At 37.7% G+C, this 17,758-nt stretch overlaps 1 protein-coding gene across 1 annotated transcript in view; it reads left to right on the top strand.

Moving 5' to 3' along the window:
- The first annotated feature begins 3,621 nt into the window (after window positions 1-3,621).
- The window catches only part of LOC114685183 (vomeronasal type-2 receptor 116-like), a 54,874-nt gene continuing 40,737 nt past the window's right edge, over window positions 3,622-17,758 (top strand). Inside the window, exon 1 of the mRNA XM_028859794.1 lies at window positions 3,622-3,833. Coding sequence (XP_028715627.1) covers window positions 3,622-3,833 — 212 coding nt within the window. The remainder of the gene's footprint in view (window positions 3,834-17,758) is intronic.

The following is a 17,758-nucleotide window of genomic DNA, read 5'->3' as shown; positions in this document are numbered from 1 at the left end:
CTCTGTAGCAGATTTGAATAACATTTGAGGATTTCTTGGCCAACTGGATTATCTCACTTACTATCCTTGAAGTTTAGTCTCTACTCTCTTCTACCCTACATGACACTGATAGAAATAATGATGGCTATCACTTCTCAGGGGTAAAATATTTGGTAAATGGAAAGGATCATTATGAAACCTTCAAGGCTGATAGAAGTGATTTGGTAGTTCACAGAACTGTTATGTGTGACATTTACACAGGAATTAATATTATTTCAGACCCTTCACTGATTGCTTTAAAATATGTGTTTACAGTTACAATACTTTAATGAGAGATTAAAGTCTCTGTCTTCAGAACACCATCACACATCACGCAGAGCAACGCTTCTGCTATACACTCCACTGCACAACAAGCCAGCCATGCGACTCTAATGATCACGGTAACTCCTTTTTTAGAGTTTGGTGAATGATATTAAAAGTAAAACATTTCTTCTTTGGTAATAATTTGGATGGGTTTTGCAAAGACATCTGTGAGTCTGTGTAAGAAAGAGAAGAAAGAAAGCTGAGGTTGGGTTGTTTCAGGAAAGGAGCTAAATTCTGTACCATTCAGGAGTGAGTTTTACTAGGACAAAGAGCCATGAGAGTCATGATCACATCTTGAGAGGGAGCATTAGAAAACAATATATCTTGTCAGAAACAACAGGAATGGAGCTTGAAAAATAACATGGAGACTTCCTTTTTAAAGCCTTGAGAAGAACTTGAGAGAGTATTCAGCGTTAAGCGTACCTCTTTCTCTTCCAGAGGGTCAAAATTGAGTCGCAGCACTCACAAGAGATATCACAACCATATGTATTTCAGGTTTCATGAGATTCCTCATCTCTGTGGATCCTCTTCAGCTCCTGCTCACATGTGGCGAGACACACATGCAGACAAAGCATCCATACAAATAAAATAAATAAATTGAAAAAATATATTAAAAACCAGTTGAGTAATTTAATTAATAGACAGCTTAAAGTGAAAATAAGAAAAAATTGTCATACTGGACAGGATGACAAAGGTAGAGTACTTGCAGGGGAGAAATCTCTGAATTTCATTGCTTTTTTCTTATAAAATTTATGTCTTATTTTTATTAATTTTTTGTGGCTTTCATGATGATCTCATATGTGTGTGTGTTTACAAATTTTAATTAAAATATAATTTTATCTGTGCCCTCATTTAGAGTAAAACATGGGAAAAGTTGCAGGGAGGAAAGAGCCATTCATATTCTTTTGAGGGATAATGCACACAATTCTACACCACAATCTCATCTCTAGATTTTCCATTTTGACATGGACTGTGGAGTAACCATGTATTGAGTACATTCTTGAAATTGGAATTGCAAATCCACTGGCAGATTTTCCACTACATAGAACTGCAGAGGAGCACAGTCTAACATTTTATGCATTAGACTCTTAGAATGACAAATGTATTTGTCAACCAGACCTATGATCCAATATTTCTGATGAAGACAGAAAAGGTTAATTTTGAAAGATTTGTTAAACAGTTTTGAGAATCTCTTCATATGCATTTCCTTATAAATTTTATATTCTTGTTAGGTCTGCATTGCAGTATAGTTTGAGTGTTTGTCCTAAATGTGAAGCTTTCTTTCTTTCTTTCTTTCTTTCTTTCTTTCTTTCTTTCTTTCTTTCTTTCTTTCTTTCTTTCTTTTTTTTTTTTTTTAAGACAGAGTTTCTCTGTGTAGCTTTGAGGCTTGTCCTAGAATTCACTCTGCATACCAGGCTACTCTTGAAGTCTGCCTGTCTCTGTCTCAGGAGTTCTGTGATTAAAGACATGTGCCACCACTGCCCTGCCATAAATGCAAAACTTTTAAGTGTACCTTTTTTTTTTTTTAATCAAGAATTGAAAGACATGAAGGAAAGCACAGAGCTGACTTGGTCTTTCCCTTACTGATTAGATGATGAAAGGGAGATCAGTGTTGTATGGTTGCACACGAACAGTCAGTACTAGAACCTGTCTGACAATTTAATCTCATTTGCCTAAACACTTACGATTCTTCCAACTTATCCTAAAACACTCGTGAGTGACAGTTGCTGTGTCCTATTTTTCTCTTGTACAATTTTGCCTGAATCTGCATATATTATATTTTTCAAGATCACTCATTTCACACATTGAAAAAGAGGTGTGCCAGAAAACACTAAGAGAAAATTATTTAATAATGTGTCCTGCCACATCACTAGGACACTCCCCCAAAACACACATGTTTAAGTCTAATGGGTATCCTGTGTTAAAAAGTCTTGTTTGATGAGTTTGTAAAAGTTCTCACTCTACAGACTCAGCACCAAGTGTCTAGGAATAAAATTGCTTACTGTGTGATCCAGAATGGTCCTGAACTGTGTGCTACTAAGTACTAAGCAACTTTTCATGGCACACAATCTCATCATGATCCTGTCTATTGTACATATACTCATTATATGCTGTCAATTGGAAACAAAAAATCCAACAAGATACAGTTTGACCACTTAGCATTTCTTAATATAGTGTTTCTTATTGTTGCTACAGTTGGACTTTCTTTTACTCCACTCTTCTTTCCTTTCTTAGAGTAATTTCTTTATTGAGTGGACCACCATACATTGCCACAGTGTAATGCACAATAGTTTCACTGCCTTAACCTTCTTCTGTGGACTACAAAGTAGAGCCTTGCTCAAGATAGTTCCATTCAATATATTGGGTGGTAGAATGCATTTAGATGCTTTTCAGCTATTATCATTGATGGAGGAAAGAGGAATTTCTCACACAACTCATGTTCTAAGAAAATGGTAAATAGTAGTTGAACCCAGAGTTCTAGATGCATGGATAGGTTATGAGAACGTGGCCTTCATTGGACAATTTCCAAGAATGAAAGAAAACAGGTATGGTGCACAAGCTCAGAGCACAGATTATGAACAAGAAACTTGATTTCTGCTAAGAAAGTAAGGGGTTTATTTGAAATTGAGGAATACAAGAAACAGGGTAATTCTTATTCCCAAAGGGAAAAAGAAACTGAATATGTTGAATGTGGACATCATATTGGTCTGCAGATGCACATGTATCATAGAATGAAATTCTGAGACTCAAACAGACAATAGTCAAGGAAGAATGACATAGGTTGCCTTTGGTCCTGGAAAGCCTGATGACCCACTTATTTTTGACTGTATAAGCCAAGCATGGACCTTTTCTGGCCCTTTTCCCTAGAAGGCATGCTCTGATGTAACCTGTTGGCATTAGTCTGTGCTGTTTACATTTGACAAATTCCTTCACATTTGCAATCAAATTGGCCCAAGAGGATGACATCACTGAGCTTTTGCTGTCTGTTATGTTGGCTGAAATCATGATGCCTGTGGCTATAGCCTAAGATCCACAAACATCTTACAGCTTGTTTTTCAAATGAACACAGAGCCACAGATGCAGAGCCAAAGGGAAGAGAAAGTTTCAAACCTCCCAATGGAAGTGGAACGATCTTGAGTTGATAATTGTGACAGCCTCACTCATCAACATAGTTAGAAGCACACATGTCCACAAATGTACTAGCTGAGTACAAATATGCTGAACACTGAGGTCTGCATCTAGCAGACTGATAGCTGTGTAGACACACGTGTTAGTAGAATGTTCTCCTCAATTTTTATTTCCTGTCTTCTGCAGATTCCTTATCTTTTGTGGGCCTATAATAGCTCTGAGTGCTATTGGAGAATCACAGAAGAATTTCATCATGAAGGAGATGTGGTAATTGGTGCATTTTTCCCTCTTCATATGATTTATACAGGCAACAAACTTCCTCATGCCACTGAGCCATATTTTTACACAGACTTGCACCTACAGTAAGTGCCATTATTTTTTTTTTTATTAATTTCTAGAGTTAAAAATTCCCATATCCTATGGTATGTTTGCATTCAAACTCCCCTACTCATTATATTTTTCATCATGACTATCCTACTTCAATTCTGATATACTTATATAATTACATATTACTGTTGTTTTCTTTTCCTCTCTTAAAGAGGAAGTGAGAATTTTTTAAAATTAATCTTTTCTTTCCCACATGGCAATTGTAATCTTTAGGCTTACTTTGTCATGCATATTGTGCCTCATGCTTTATGTTTTAGGTCCTTAGAGGAAGATAATTCAATCAAAGTTTGACCAGTACTTCAGGGTATTTGAATTGGAATAGTGCTTCTGTAAAACAAGGTGATGCCACCAAAGGCAGTGGCTTCTCAATGCCTGATGTGATGCTGTAAAGACAAATTTTGTGTTTTCTATGCAGCTAATACCAAATCTCAAGTGTTAGAATTTGGGAATACTCCTCTTCTGCAAAAACACTTCACCTGTGTCTGAGTTTGCATCTAAATGTTTGTCTGATATTCTTTCATTCTCAGGCAGGCTTTCATTTTATCTGCTTGCTCCATGTGTTCTAATATGTCCTTCCTCATTGTTATAAATTTAGTCATAGGACATATTGCATTGGCTGGGCTGTGGTGGTGCACACCTTCAATCCCAGCACTCAGGAGGCAGAGGCAAGCGGATCTCTGTGAGTTTGAGGCCAGCCTGGGCTACAGAGTGAGTTACAAGAAAGGTGCAAAACCTACGTAGAGAAACACTGTCTTGAAAAACCAAAAAGAAAAAAAAAGACATATTGCATTGATGGTCAACACGTTAGGCTATTTGTTAACTTGTCTTAAATATGCAAAATGAAGGGTAGTGCCATCCAAGTTTGGTCATATTCCTTGGTCTAGTTAACAAGTAATAATCATGCATGTTGTTATTTTTAAAACAATGCATTCTTTATTCCATGGGTATGTTTCCACAGTAGTAGGGTTCCATTCCATTGGATGTGAAATAAAGGCATCCACAATTAATTGTGAACATAGCATCGAAACATAGAAACACATAATCAAAGCCATGCTGAGAATCAGTGGATGAAAAATTACAATAAGAAATAAGTGGTAGGATGGATTGTGGTCAGTGTGACACTACTGGGTATTTGCTAAGTATAGGATGCTAAGTCATTAGATCATAGAAAGTTTAGGAGAGAAAGTGTTCAGATGCGAACCATCACAGGATGTTATAATCGACATAGCAAAAGTCCGGAATTGGTGTCTTCTGCTTTGTAGTTTGCCAAAGCTGCCCATGGCTCCTCTTTTTGTCTACTCTCTAATCTCACCAGTTCTGTCACCAATATGCATCAGTATCAATTGCTTTCTTGATTGTGCAGCATGGAGCATATGACTGCAAAAGGAATAATATCAGTTATGTGAGTTTTGTGTGGTTGTCTTGTTCATCACATATAAGAATATAGTAGTGTGTCAAATGAATTAACTTCTTATGAAATCAGAGATATAATCAAACTGTGTTTATGGAAGAAAAACTTTTCTTACAAAAGATTAACATGTGTTTTTGATTACATACTTGCTAAATGTATGTTTTATACAAAATGAGACTCATGAAGGCATATACACTACAAAGTTAAAACACTTCTGTCATGCTTGTAATTAAATGCATTATTTAGGTGTGTCAAAATTCATATACTTTAAAAGAGATATTGTTTTCCCCTCCTTCCCACTCTTCCTCCCCACTCTTTCCTTTTGCTTTTTGTCATATTTTCTCACACACATAAGTATGTTCTTTCATCAGTTGTTTCTGTCGTATTTTTCTACATGCATAAGTATGTTCATCATGATCGTCATAACTTCAAAAAGATATAAACTGAAGCTTTTTGTTTGTTTTCCCTTGATTTCTTTAAAGGAATTTTTCATTTCTTCTTTAAAGTCCTCTATCATCTTCTTGAAGTCATTTTTAAGGCCATTTTCTTCTGCTTCTTCTATGTTGGGATGCTCAGTCTTGCTAATGTAGAACCACTATGGCCATATAGCTCTTTAAGGTGTTGAATTTATTCTTGCACTGGCGTCTTTCCATCTCTTCCTTCAGTCAGTGCAAACAGTGTCTGTCTTAGGGGGCCACTCTTGGATCATTTAACACTTTCAGTCTTATTGGAGCTCTTTGTCCAATCAGAGCTCTTGGTCCAATCAGAGCTCTTGACTCAATCTGAGCTGGCAGAGTCTGTGTCTCATGGAGCATCTGAGGTGTCAGAGGTTGGGTGGGTTAAGGGGGTGGCATGGGGCTTGTGGTCACAGATTCTGGTGGGAGGTGGTGGTTGTTGGGCCTGCCTGCAAGAGTCCTGTTTACTGGTCTACAACTGGGGCTGCAAAGGGTGGGGTATAAAGTCACTGTGTTTCTGGGCTTAAAGCCTAGAGACTGGGGTGATCTGCTAGGAGAACAAAGACTCACTTCTTGGTCTAATTGGAGCTGGTTGAGTCTGTGCCTCAGGGAGCAGTTTCAGTCTTGGAGATGTGTGGATTTGGGGGGTGGAGTAGTCCTTGTAGGTTATAGTGTCTGGTGGAGGATGGTGGTAGTCAGATCTGCCTGCAGGACTCCTTCCTGCTGGCCTGTAACTGGGGCTGCAACAGTTAGAGGTATGGTGACATTGGTTGTTCCCTAAAGTTTAGAGGCTAAAGTTTAAAAGCTGGGGTGATTGGCTAGGACAAAGACTTACCTCTTTGTACAATCAGAGCTGGTGGGTCTTCTATCCTCATAATTCTCCCATAAGGGAATGTCCTGGTGTTTTACTCTTTTTCTAATATACTGTACTATTCTGATTTTTCTAATGGAATGTTGAAATCTTACCCCTAACGGTCTCAGTCTCTGAAACTGAATTGTAGGCATTTCATCCTTTGGATCAGGAGTGTCTAACAAAACTCTAACTTCCTGTTCTTGGTGTAATTAGGAGGGCACAATGGGATTCCTGGTTTGGAGGTGGTGGTGATTTTTTCCAAAGAGTTATTTTGTTTAGAGAGCTACCATTGTACAAATTTTCATTATTTATCAAAGTCCACAAAAAAATTTCTGAAAGGGAAAGTAATTAGTAATGATAACCAATAAAATAAAAGTTAAAAGGACTGTAGAAGTGTGGTCTGCAATGATGAAATACTGGAACTTTGTCAATCAGCAATATTTTCCGTGTGGTCCATGCCAATGATCATGTTTTTTTTTTTTTTTTTTTTTTTTTTTTTTTTTTTTTTTTTTTCTGTCTGTTTATATGGTGCATTATCTTTATCAGGAAATGTTTGTTGAACCATCCCTGCCTCTCTGGGATAAAGCCTACTTGATCGTGGTGAATGATCTTTGTGAAATATTCCTGGATTCTTTGCAAATATTTTATTGAGAATATGTGCATCAATGTTCATAAGATAAATTGTTGTATAAGTCTCTTTTTTGTTGGGTCCTTTTATTGTTAATCCCACTGATTGAAAATAAGACCACTACCACTGTTAAAAGCCAAATTTGAAACAATATTTAATTAAATCCTGGCCAGGTGCATGGGTTCTGGCCAAGTCTATATGCAGGTAGGTGGAAATTGGTCCAGATTTATGTATGGCAAGGGCTTAAGAAGGAAAACGCATAATTCATTTTATTTCTCATCATGTCTAATCATGGACAACCATATATACTGACATATTTCCTGCCTTCATACCTCCCACTCGTATGTCATTAAGCACATCCAGTGTAGTTGGGTAAAACAAACTTATTTAGGGAGTGAAAACATGCGACTATTATCTCTCATAAACAATAGCCGCCAGCATTTCAGGAATTATTTTTCTTGCATAAGGGGTTTGCAGATCAGAGGCATTTTTGTTCCATAGATCTCTAAGGTATAGTAGTTAAAACTTAAAATGTAACTTTGGCTCTCACATTTCCCCCTCAAGTTGTGTCCTGAGTCAAATCCTTGATTTTGTGATAGGTACCTGTCTATATTGTGATCTAATAACTATCAGCTTAATGGTACTCAGACAGGAATTATCATTTAGTTAAAATATCAATAATGCAAGAGCAAATGGCAATTAACAGAAGCAGAATGGCAAAAGAGCTTTGTGATGGCTGAAAGAGAATAGGAACCAGTTATTTACTTCATCTCAGGTCCTCTTTTTTGCAATGATTTTTTTTTAGTACAGCCATATTATTTCTAATGATTTCTGAATAGTTTGTATAATAACAGCAATTTTCTCTTAAACCTATAGACTAACCCCTCTGTCTTAAATAGAGCAGGTTAAGTGTCCTTATAGATCTATTTAAGCTAGTGGATCAACATGTTGCTATATCTGCATCTACTTCATTTTAACAGGTACATTTTCTGGTATGCCAATGGACACTATAGTTAGCTATTTTGTCCCTTATGCAAGGGAGTTTCCTTTTGATCTAACATTCCAGCCTGCTGTGGAACAAAGGGTGATTTTCTCTCTTCTGTAACTACTGCCTGCTAAAACTAGGACATTGTGGTCAGGGCCCAAGAAGGCTAAAAAGTTACTCAAAGGCAAAAGGGGAAATCAGCCAATGGGGCATTAATCAGAAACATCTGGTTCTCTGACACAGCTGGAAACAGGCAGCATTCACATTGGCTAGACTGGTCTACATCAGCTTTCAGCACATCCAGGGCTTGCAGTCATTTGGAACAAGTTGCAGCCAGCAGCTGGTGCTTAGACGTTGTAACCAGAGGTTTCTGTCCCACCAGCAACTCCCAAATACCCAGCAACTGCTTCCCAAATTATCACACAGAGGCATATATTAATTACAAGTGCTTGCTGAATGGCTCAAGCTTATTACTAGGTAGCTCTTACATTTAAATTAACCTATATTTCTTATCTATGTCTTGCCACACAGTTCATAGCTTGTCACCTCAATTTTTATATGCCTTGCTTCCTTGGCAGCTGGCTGGCATCTGCTGACTCCACCTTTCTCCTTCCCAGAATTCTCCTACTCTGGCTCTTTTGCTCAGTTTCTTCTTGCCCTGCTATTGGCAAATCAGTTTTATTATTAACAATGAGCATAACCCACAGCATTTCCCTATTTTTGTCCAATTAAAAAGGAAGGTTTTAACCTCAATATAGTAAAATTATATACAACAAAACAGTTATGATCAAGTCCTGACTGGAATATTCTGTGAGGCTGGCTCATCTCAGCCAGCAGCCTTGAAGCTGTTCTGGATGCAGAACTCAGAGAAAACTGCAACAGAGGCACTCTGAAACATTGGATCACTTGGGCCATCTGTTCCCATCAGAGATTTTCAGAAGGTCTTACTCTATCAGACCTGATTTTCTTTAACACAGAATGAATACAGATCCTTTCATTTCCTGTGGAAATAAAAGCAGACCTTCTTTCTCAAAGTAACATATCTTTTTACTTATTTTTTTTTGAGACAGGTTTTCTCTGTGTAGCTTTGGAGCATGTCCTGGAATTTTCTCTGTAGACTAGGTTAGCCTCAAATTCACAGAGATCTGCCTGCCTCTGCCTCCTGAGTGCTGAGATTAAAGGCATGCATCACCACTAGCTAGCCAAACACATTCTATTTTTTCTTTCATTTTTTGAGACAAGGTTTCTCTTGAAATATGAGGCCTTGGCTGTCCTGAAACTCACTCTGTAGACCAGGCTGGCCTCAGACTCACAGAGATCTGCCCACTTTTGCCTCCTGAGTGCTGGAATTAAAAACATGCACCACCACCTCCCTAACTTAAATTTTAAAGTCAATATATTTTCAAAATATATAGGTTGGTCTAATCTAGAATCTTTTATAATCAAATGTCTCTCAGCAGTTATTATTTGTTCATTAGTCATCAAAAAAATTAAAGGCAACACAATAATGTACACTATCCAGACTTTCTGCATAATTTCCATCTTTAAGTAGTTTATTATATATTTTATTATTACTCTATTTCTCTTTTTAAGGAGTTTGTCCTTTTTCTTTCAACCCAACATGTATTTTTAAACAGACTGTACCCTGTTTCCCTGTTTAGAGTTTTTTTTTTTTTTTTGGTTCGAATCTCTTCTTACTGTGTATTTTTTTACCCTTTTGGTTAGCATGAGCAAAACCATAAACTGCCATGTAGCATGCTGTCAGTTTGTGATGATACTTTAAGCCTGCAGGCAGAGGCTGAGAGAAGCCTCTCTGTACTGCAGTCTGCATGAGTGACTGCAGAAACCCACCATACTGCTTAGCTCATGGTGGCTATCAGTCAGCTCCATCCCATAGGCAGCTCTTGGGAGACATGTCACTGGGGAGAGATGCTTCTGACATGAGGCTCTGAGACTAGAAAACTGAGTGTGGCTCCATTTCTGTGTGTTCAGAATGTTTTTTAAGCTTCTCAGTTTTTATGTCGATCAGTGCTCCCATTGGGTGACGTGTATATTTGGAAACTTTTCTCTGTCCTGTCCATACAGCATCCACTTCCAAATAATCATTAAAAGGCTTATATTAATTATAAATGATTGGCCAATGACTCAGGCTTATTACTAGCTAGCTCTGACATTTAAATTAACCTTTATTTCCTATCTATATTTTGCCACAAAGCTCATGATTTGTTACCTAATTTCTTACATGTCTTGCTTCCTTGGTGGCTGGCTGGTGTCTTTTGACTCCACCTCCCCTTTTTCAGAATTCTATTAGTCTGGTTCTTGCACTCAATCTCTTCCTGCCCAGCTGTCATCCAAACAGCTTAATTATTAACAATGAGTATAACCCATAGCAAGTTATATTTGTCATACAAGTGGAAATCTGCTGAAACAGATATAGACCAAGGACAAAAAAATTAAAATTTAGGAAATTAAAGATAAGTATTACACTTGGAATTTTCTGGCCTATTAATCCTAGTAGTTGGGGAAGGGGAGGCATCCCAAGACCAGAAGAGAGAGAAAGAGGGGAATATTCCATCCTCAGGAAGAGAGAAGTGGGGAAAGTTAGGTTGTATTTATCTGGAATTGTTTTGAACTATGAAAGGTGGATCCAAGTTATGACTCACTAGGTTCTCTGAAGCTTACATGATTTTTCTTAGTTTACAAAAGACATAAAAGTTTCAGATATGTTAGCATTAGCAATCTGTATTGAAATGCATAATGTAGAAAAAGGTGGTATATTTGTACTGAAGTCCACTATAGGCAGACAGATCTCTCCTGCCCACCAGTTTTCAGCTAACCACTGAGAGGTTTAATATTACTTATAAATGATCAGTTGGCAGCTCAGGCTTTTACTAACTAGTTCTTACATTTAACTTAACTCATAATTCTTATCTAGGTTTAGCCACATGGCTTGGTACATTTTCTCTGTATGACATTCTCATCTTGCTTCCTCTGAGACTAGCTGGTGACTCCTAAGTCTGCCTTTCTCCTTCCCAGCATTCTCAGTTTGGCCACCCCACTTATACTTCCTGCCTGGCTATTGGCTAATCAGCATTTTATTAAACCAATTCGAATGACAAATCTTTACAATGTACAAGAGGATTATTCCACAGTAATCCACAATGTGGAAAAAGTAGGTAACTGGTGTCTATAAAACAGCTGGAGTAGACTCCCACATTTGAGTTCTAGAAAAGCTATAGATTTGGGATAAAAAACACAGACAGTTTTGCTTTGTCCGGAGAGCCATATATATATTGAGAAAAATGTCTTTAGCCCAGTGAGAAGCACCTTTAAGTTTATATTTAGAAGACAACCAAAAGAAATCTAAAATCTTGAATTTGTGACTAAACAGTATGTAGCCAGTGCTCTTTCAGTTTATCAAAACTCCATTGCTCAATGTTAAAACTCTGAACTTTTAAAATCTTAGTCTAACAAAAGCAAAGAAGGAGAAAGAAATCTGAAACTTTGGCATTTTCACATGCTTTAAATCATGTACTTATACCTTTACATCTTGTATTTACATCTCAAATCACTTTCTGTAACCCTCAGAATTTATTTAAACTTTCACATCCTCAGACCTTCATATATCTTAGACCTTTAGAACTAGCATAGACTTTCATATCCTCAAACCATTATATACCTTAGAACATTTTCTTAGACCATCAAACCTTGCATAGACTTGAACATTTTTTTCTTTTCATATAATCATTTATCAGAGACACAAGTAGTTATTACTTAGAACAGTCATTGCAAATCATGTTCCTTTAGTGGAAAGTTCCATCTAAAACCTGTTTATCTTTTAATATGAAGCCTGTTCGTCTTTTCTCTTCAGGAGAACTAGTAGCTCTAGAGAAAAGCAAGGCTTGATTTTCTCATGTGAAATGAACTAACAAGGTGGCTGAAGCCTTGGGGAAGAATGTGCTTGCCTGCTGCTGCTAAGATGACAAAGCTATAGTTAGTCTAGCTGGCAATATCATCAGAGACCTGAGAAGGATAAGTTATTGCAGAAAGTATAATCTGAATTGTACTTGTATCAATTAAAATGGCAGAGACTATTGCATTAAATAAATGGCCATCTCAGGCTACTCTGGTCTCCAAGACATTGGAAGCAGAGGTAGTAGATCAGCATCAGTCTTTGGCTGAGGTCTAGAAGGTGAGAGGCTTTCCTGTGGAAGAAAAACATGGAGGATACTGATTAATTTGTCCAGGCAAAGTGGGATGATCAACTCTTTCTTTTTTGAGACAGGTTTCCTCTGTGTAGTTTTGGTGCCTGTCTTGGACCTTGCTCCATAGACCAGGTTGGCCTTGAACTCACAGAGATCTGCCTGGTTCTGCCTTGCAAGTCCTGAGATTAAAGCATGCACCACTGATGTCTGGCGGAACAATCAACTCTTTAGTGTCCTGTTTGTCCACAGTTTGGCTGGGCCATTGCAACAAGTGCTGCATTCGTGCAGTCTTGCCCAGTGCTAAGCATTGCCACAATCCAGGCGGAGACATTGTGGTGCTATGTGATCTTCTTTAAAGACCTCTGGGTCACTCCTAGGATCTGGGAGTCTCTGTCATAATAAGCTATTTTCCCATCAAACCATCCTAATTTTCATCAGGGAACCTTCATCCAGTAACTGATGGAAGCATATGTAGAGATCCACAGCCAAGCACTGGACTGGGCTCTGGGAGTCCAGCTGAAGAAAGGGAGGATGGATTTTATGAGTAAGGGGAACAAGATCATGATGGGGAAAGCCACATCTGACCTGAGCTAGTAAGAGCTCACAGACTCTGAACTAACAGCTAGGGACCTTGCATGGACCAACCTAGGTCCCCTCAATGTGGCTGACAGTTGTTTAGCTTGGTCTGTTTGTGGGGCCCTAGCGTTGGGATCAGAACTCTCCCTTGCACTTAAACTGGCTATTTGAAACCTATTCCCTATGCTGGAATACATTGCCCAGCCTTGATTCAGGGGGAGGAGCTTTTCCTGGCTCAACTTGATATGCCATAATTTATTGACTCCTGTTGGAGGCCTGTGCCTTTCTGAATGAAGGAATTGATGGGGTGAGGTACACAGGAGGTGTGGGGAGGAAATAGGAAGAGACTGAGAGAGGTGAAACTAGTTTGTATGCAAAATAAATGATAAAATTTAATAAAAAACATTTTAAATGCCATATTTATCAGATCTCTGACAAGTTTGAGGACCATTATCTATTAAATATATCTGAGCTAAACTAAACCAGGCTTAACCTTGAAAACGTACCTAACATGACTATAAGTTTGATTATTATAGGTGACTAACTACTAATCTGTATTTATTAATTATACATTACATTTTAAAATTAGCTGCATAGGTATAACACCTTAAACACGAGTAGAATCACATATACAGTATAACAAAACTAACACTAAATTTCTATCAACATACAAAATTCCATACCAATGTGAAATATTTGAGACTAAGAGTTGTTTTCTTAGTTTAAAAGTAGATTCAATAATCCAAGCATTCATATATCTCCCCCTCACACACTTTTTGTGGAAAATATCCCTCAATTTAACCTCCTTTGCTTAGTTTCTTCCCTGACCATGACCAATACAACTTGCAACCAACTCTCCTAAACAATGACAAACATCCACTGAAATATCAAAACCATTCACCTCACCCCTTGGGAATGTGGATTTCGTGCCTTCTGTTGTCTTGTGGTGACAGCAACTCTAGGTGACCCTTAGAAATTTGGAATAATGATCAAGTCCTGAGAGAGCTAGTCATAACCAAACTATTATGAGGACTATGTAGCCTGCAAGGTACATACCAAATATAGCCATATTTTTCTTAATTATCTTTAACAGTTTACAATAACTTATTAGCTTTCATAAGACTAGTACTTGCTAGAACAGGGCTTGTGAGCAGAAAATGAGGGACCTTAGATCTAGCATTGCCTTGAAAACTTAAACTTAATAAGCACCACAGCCATATGTTAGTGAAAGGACCATAAGTTTCTTTTGCCAGAAATAAGGAGAATGAACTCCCATTTTAGAAAGCAGGAAATTTCTTCAAACCCCTGAGGGAATGGGGGCTTTTGTCTAAATGCCTGACCTTGAAAAAATAATTTTATAGCTTTATTTATATTAAGTTTGAGCTTTAAAAGCTACAATTTCTGAATTGAAGCTCCTTTTAATATCAAAATAAAACTCTTAACTCATAGACAGAGTCCATAGAGAGTGAGAAATTTCCTTTATAGTACACCATTACAGAATATAACTTTATTTTATATTCAGTTTATCAAAATAGATTAAGCTTAACAAAGTTAGAAAAGACAAGGGGGCTAGGCATACATTCTTAAGCATGAATACACTTTTGGTAAGGAGAGAGTTCTCTGAGCCAGTGGTTCAGATTTCCCATTGCTTTGACCAATCAACACAGTTCCCCATGTTGTGGTGACTCCCCAACTACAAAATCCTTCCTGTTGCTATTTCACAATTTTAGTTTTGCTGGTGTTTTCTCAATGCAAACAACCAACATGCAGGTGGTTCCAGAGTACTACTTGTAAAAATGTCTTTCAATGCCCCCCAATCCCATGGTTGAGATTCATTGGTTGAGAAGCTGCTCCAAATCCTTTGCCAGATTGTTTAGGTCATTGTCTTGCTACATCATAAGATGGAATATCCTAGTTTCTGGTGTTAAGCATTTTGTGCTAATAGCTGTGGCCTTTTTTTTTTACCATTATATTTATTTTTAAGGTCAAATATTTTTTTTGTTAAACTCCAAAACTTCTTCTTAAAAATGTTTAAAAATCTCTCAATTGTGTGTTCCCCCAACATAAATAATAAAATACTTTTTTTTTTTTTACATCAAGAGGGAGAAAACAGGGCATAACCACAATCTTCATAAGGCCAAACCATAGTCCAGTAATGCAAACATCCAAAGCTCAATATCTGAGATTCACTCAAAATCCTTTGGGCTTTCTCAATGGTCTTGAATTACCTCATTGGCCTCACGCTCAGCAGCATGTGCATAGCCTGCCATCCAGATCTTAGCAGCTCTATTTCATTGTGGCTGGTGCTTCTGGTTAATATCACATGGCATCAGTGTTGTGGGAATTCTCTCCTTTCATCCAATGGCTTTGGCGTAGAAAGCCCTTGCACGTGTGGTCTTGCCTGCATATATGGGTCTAGCAAAGGGAGAGCCATAAAACCAACTCTAGAACCAGCTTTCAAATAAAATAGAATAGCATAAAACAATTTTAATATTATCTACACCAAAAAGACATTCAAACTCCTATTAACCTGAATCTAGTGACCAGAGAGCCCAGAGACAAATTCTGAGTCCCAACCATAAATGCAGCCATGGCAGCAGTGGTGACTGGTTGCTGTCAGCAACATAGACAACCCATTTCTATCTCGGCTCAATGCTGGCAACAAAAACTTACAGACATACCAGAAAACACAGACAAAACTTTCCAATAACACAGGGAGACACAACTCTTCAGAGAAACAGACAGCTAAAACTTTCCAACAAGACAAACAATGCAACAAAACTTACAGGCACACCAAAAAACAGAGAGACAAAACTTTCAAACAAGACAAACAAAACTTTCCAGCCAGAACCAGATGGCCAGGTGACATCTAGCTATATGCCCTGGATGGGAGAATATTGGGGTCCCATTGAATCCCTTCCATGATCCAGATATGGTTCCTACAAAACAGAACATGACTGTGACTCACCAGGATGCTTCCATAGGCACTTGCTGCAAATGTCTCAGCATGTCAGTTCAAATTGATAGTCTGCAAACTGAAGGCAGCCTCGGAGCCTCAGAATGTCTCAAAGGTATGTGCCTTCTGAAGCAGCCCCTCAACCCTGGAGTTCTGTAGTGAATGTCCAGCTTCAAAATTTGGGTGGATGGTCTGAATCTTGCTGAGGGCCTCCAGAAAATGCTAACCCCACTGATCAAGAATAAGACCACTACTTACAACAAATTAGATGCAGACTTTCAATTAATACTGCCAGGTGGTTGGGCTCTGGCCAGGTCCATAATCAGATTCCTGAAAAAATGGCCCAGAATCAAGTATGGCAAAGGCTTCAGAAGGTAAACTCATAATTCATTGCATTTCTTGTCAAGCCCAGTTAGGGGTAAGCACATCTTCTGACTGTTTTTTGCTTATGTACCTCCCCATCCACATGTGATCAAGCACATCCAGTGTTGATGGGTCAAACAAACTTGTTTAGGGGAGTAAAAAACACATGGCTTGTTATTTCCCATAAACAACAGCCTCCAGTATTTCAGAGACTATCTGTCCTTAGGTGAGGGGCTTGCAAATTAGAGGCATTTATCTTTAATGGTGCTCTAGTCATGGCTCTCACAGTATGGCTTGGGTATTAGAGTAACTATAGCCTCATAAAATGAAGTGGGAAATATCCCCTATTTTACGGGACAAATTGAGGAGTATTCCCATTAACTCTTCTGTTAAAGTCTTGTAGAATTTTTTGCTAAAACCATTGTCCCTGAGGTTTTCTTTTTCTGGGAAAATTTTAATGACTACTTCAATTTCAGTAGTGTTCATAAGTTTGTTTAAATTGCTTATCTGTTTTACACTTAACTTTATTAAGTGGTATGTTTTAAGAAAATTATCCATTTCTTTTAGGGTTTCTAACTTGTTGGGTTACAGGTTTTTAAAGTATGGCTTAATGTTTCTGTGGATTTTTTGGTGACTGTTGTTTTGCCTTCCATTTCATTTCTAATTTTTAAAATTTGGATATTTTCTTTCCTCCTTTTATATAATTCAGTTCATCATTTTTTGGCACTTGGATATGCTTTCTTACCTCCCCATTTTCAGTGTGTTTCACAGAAAAGTTGTAATCCACAGAGGTATATTTCATCACAGACAGAAAGACAAGAGCAGTCTTTGTTATTCACCCTTCTCTCTGCTGTAAGGCTGTTTGTTCAGGTTCTCCCTGCGTTGAATGTTGAAGGCTATCATTGTCAACACACTGGGGAACCTTTTTAAAATCATTCTTTCAAACTGTCATGTACAGAGATAATTGTGTTCATCCTACTCCTGCATTTTTCTTTAGAAACAATTCAGACATTTGTGCATTGAGTTTTTCTGAAATCCATGGATAAAAAAATATTAACTCAATTTTTCAATGTTTCAATTGTGTGTACTATAACTGAGTAATTAATTAATGATATCTCCTTCAATTCCAGTGGAAATTGTATGATGCAAGATATATGTAAAAATCACCACAGGAATTTCTAAAATGTCTAACTTCTCATAGTTACATGTCTATACCAGTATCATCCTACTGAAAAAATTATATATAATCAGTCGTTAAAATGATCTTTTCTGAGCAGATACAACCCCAAATTTTCACCTTTTACTATTTTAGCACAACCAAAATTCTAAGTAATTATACATGTCCAAAAATGACCTAGGTACTTGTACTGATTTGAATGTAATTGGCCCCCATAATCCCATAGGGAGTGGCACTACTAGGAGGCATTGCTTTGTTTGAGTAGATGTAGTCTTGTTGGAGGTAGTGTAT

This window comes from Peromyscus leucopus, chromosome 1 (assembly GCF_004664715.2).
Source record: "Peromyscus leucopus breed LL Stock chromosome 1, UCI_PerLeu_2.1, whole genome shotgun sequence".
In the NCBI taxonomy this organism is placed as follows: domain Eukaryota; kingdom Metazoa; phylum Chordata; class Mammalia; order Rodentia; family Cricetidae; genus Peromyscus; species Peromyscus leucopus.
Note: the sequence above shows the minus strand (reverse complement) of the source record. Positions and strands in the feature narration are given on the sequence as shown.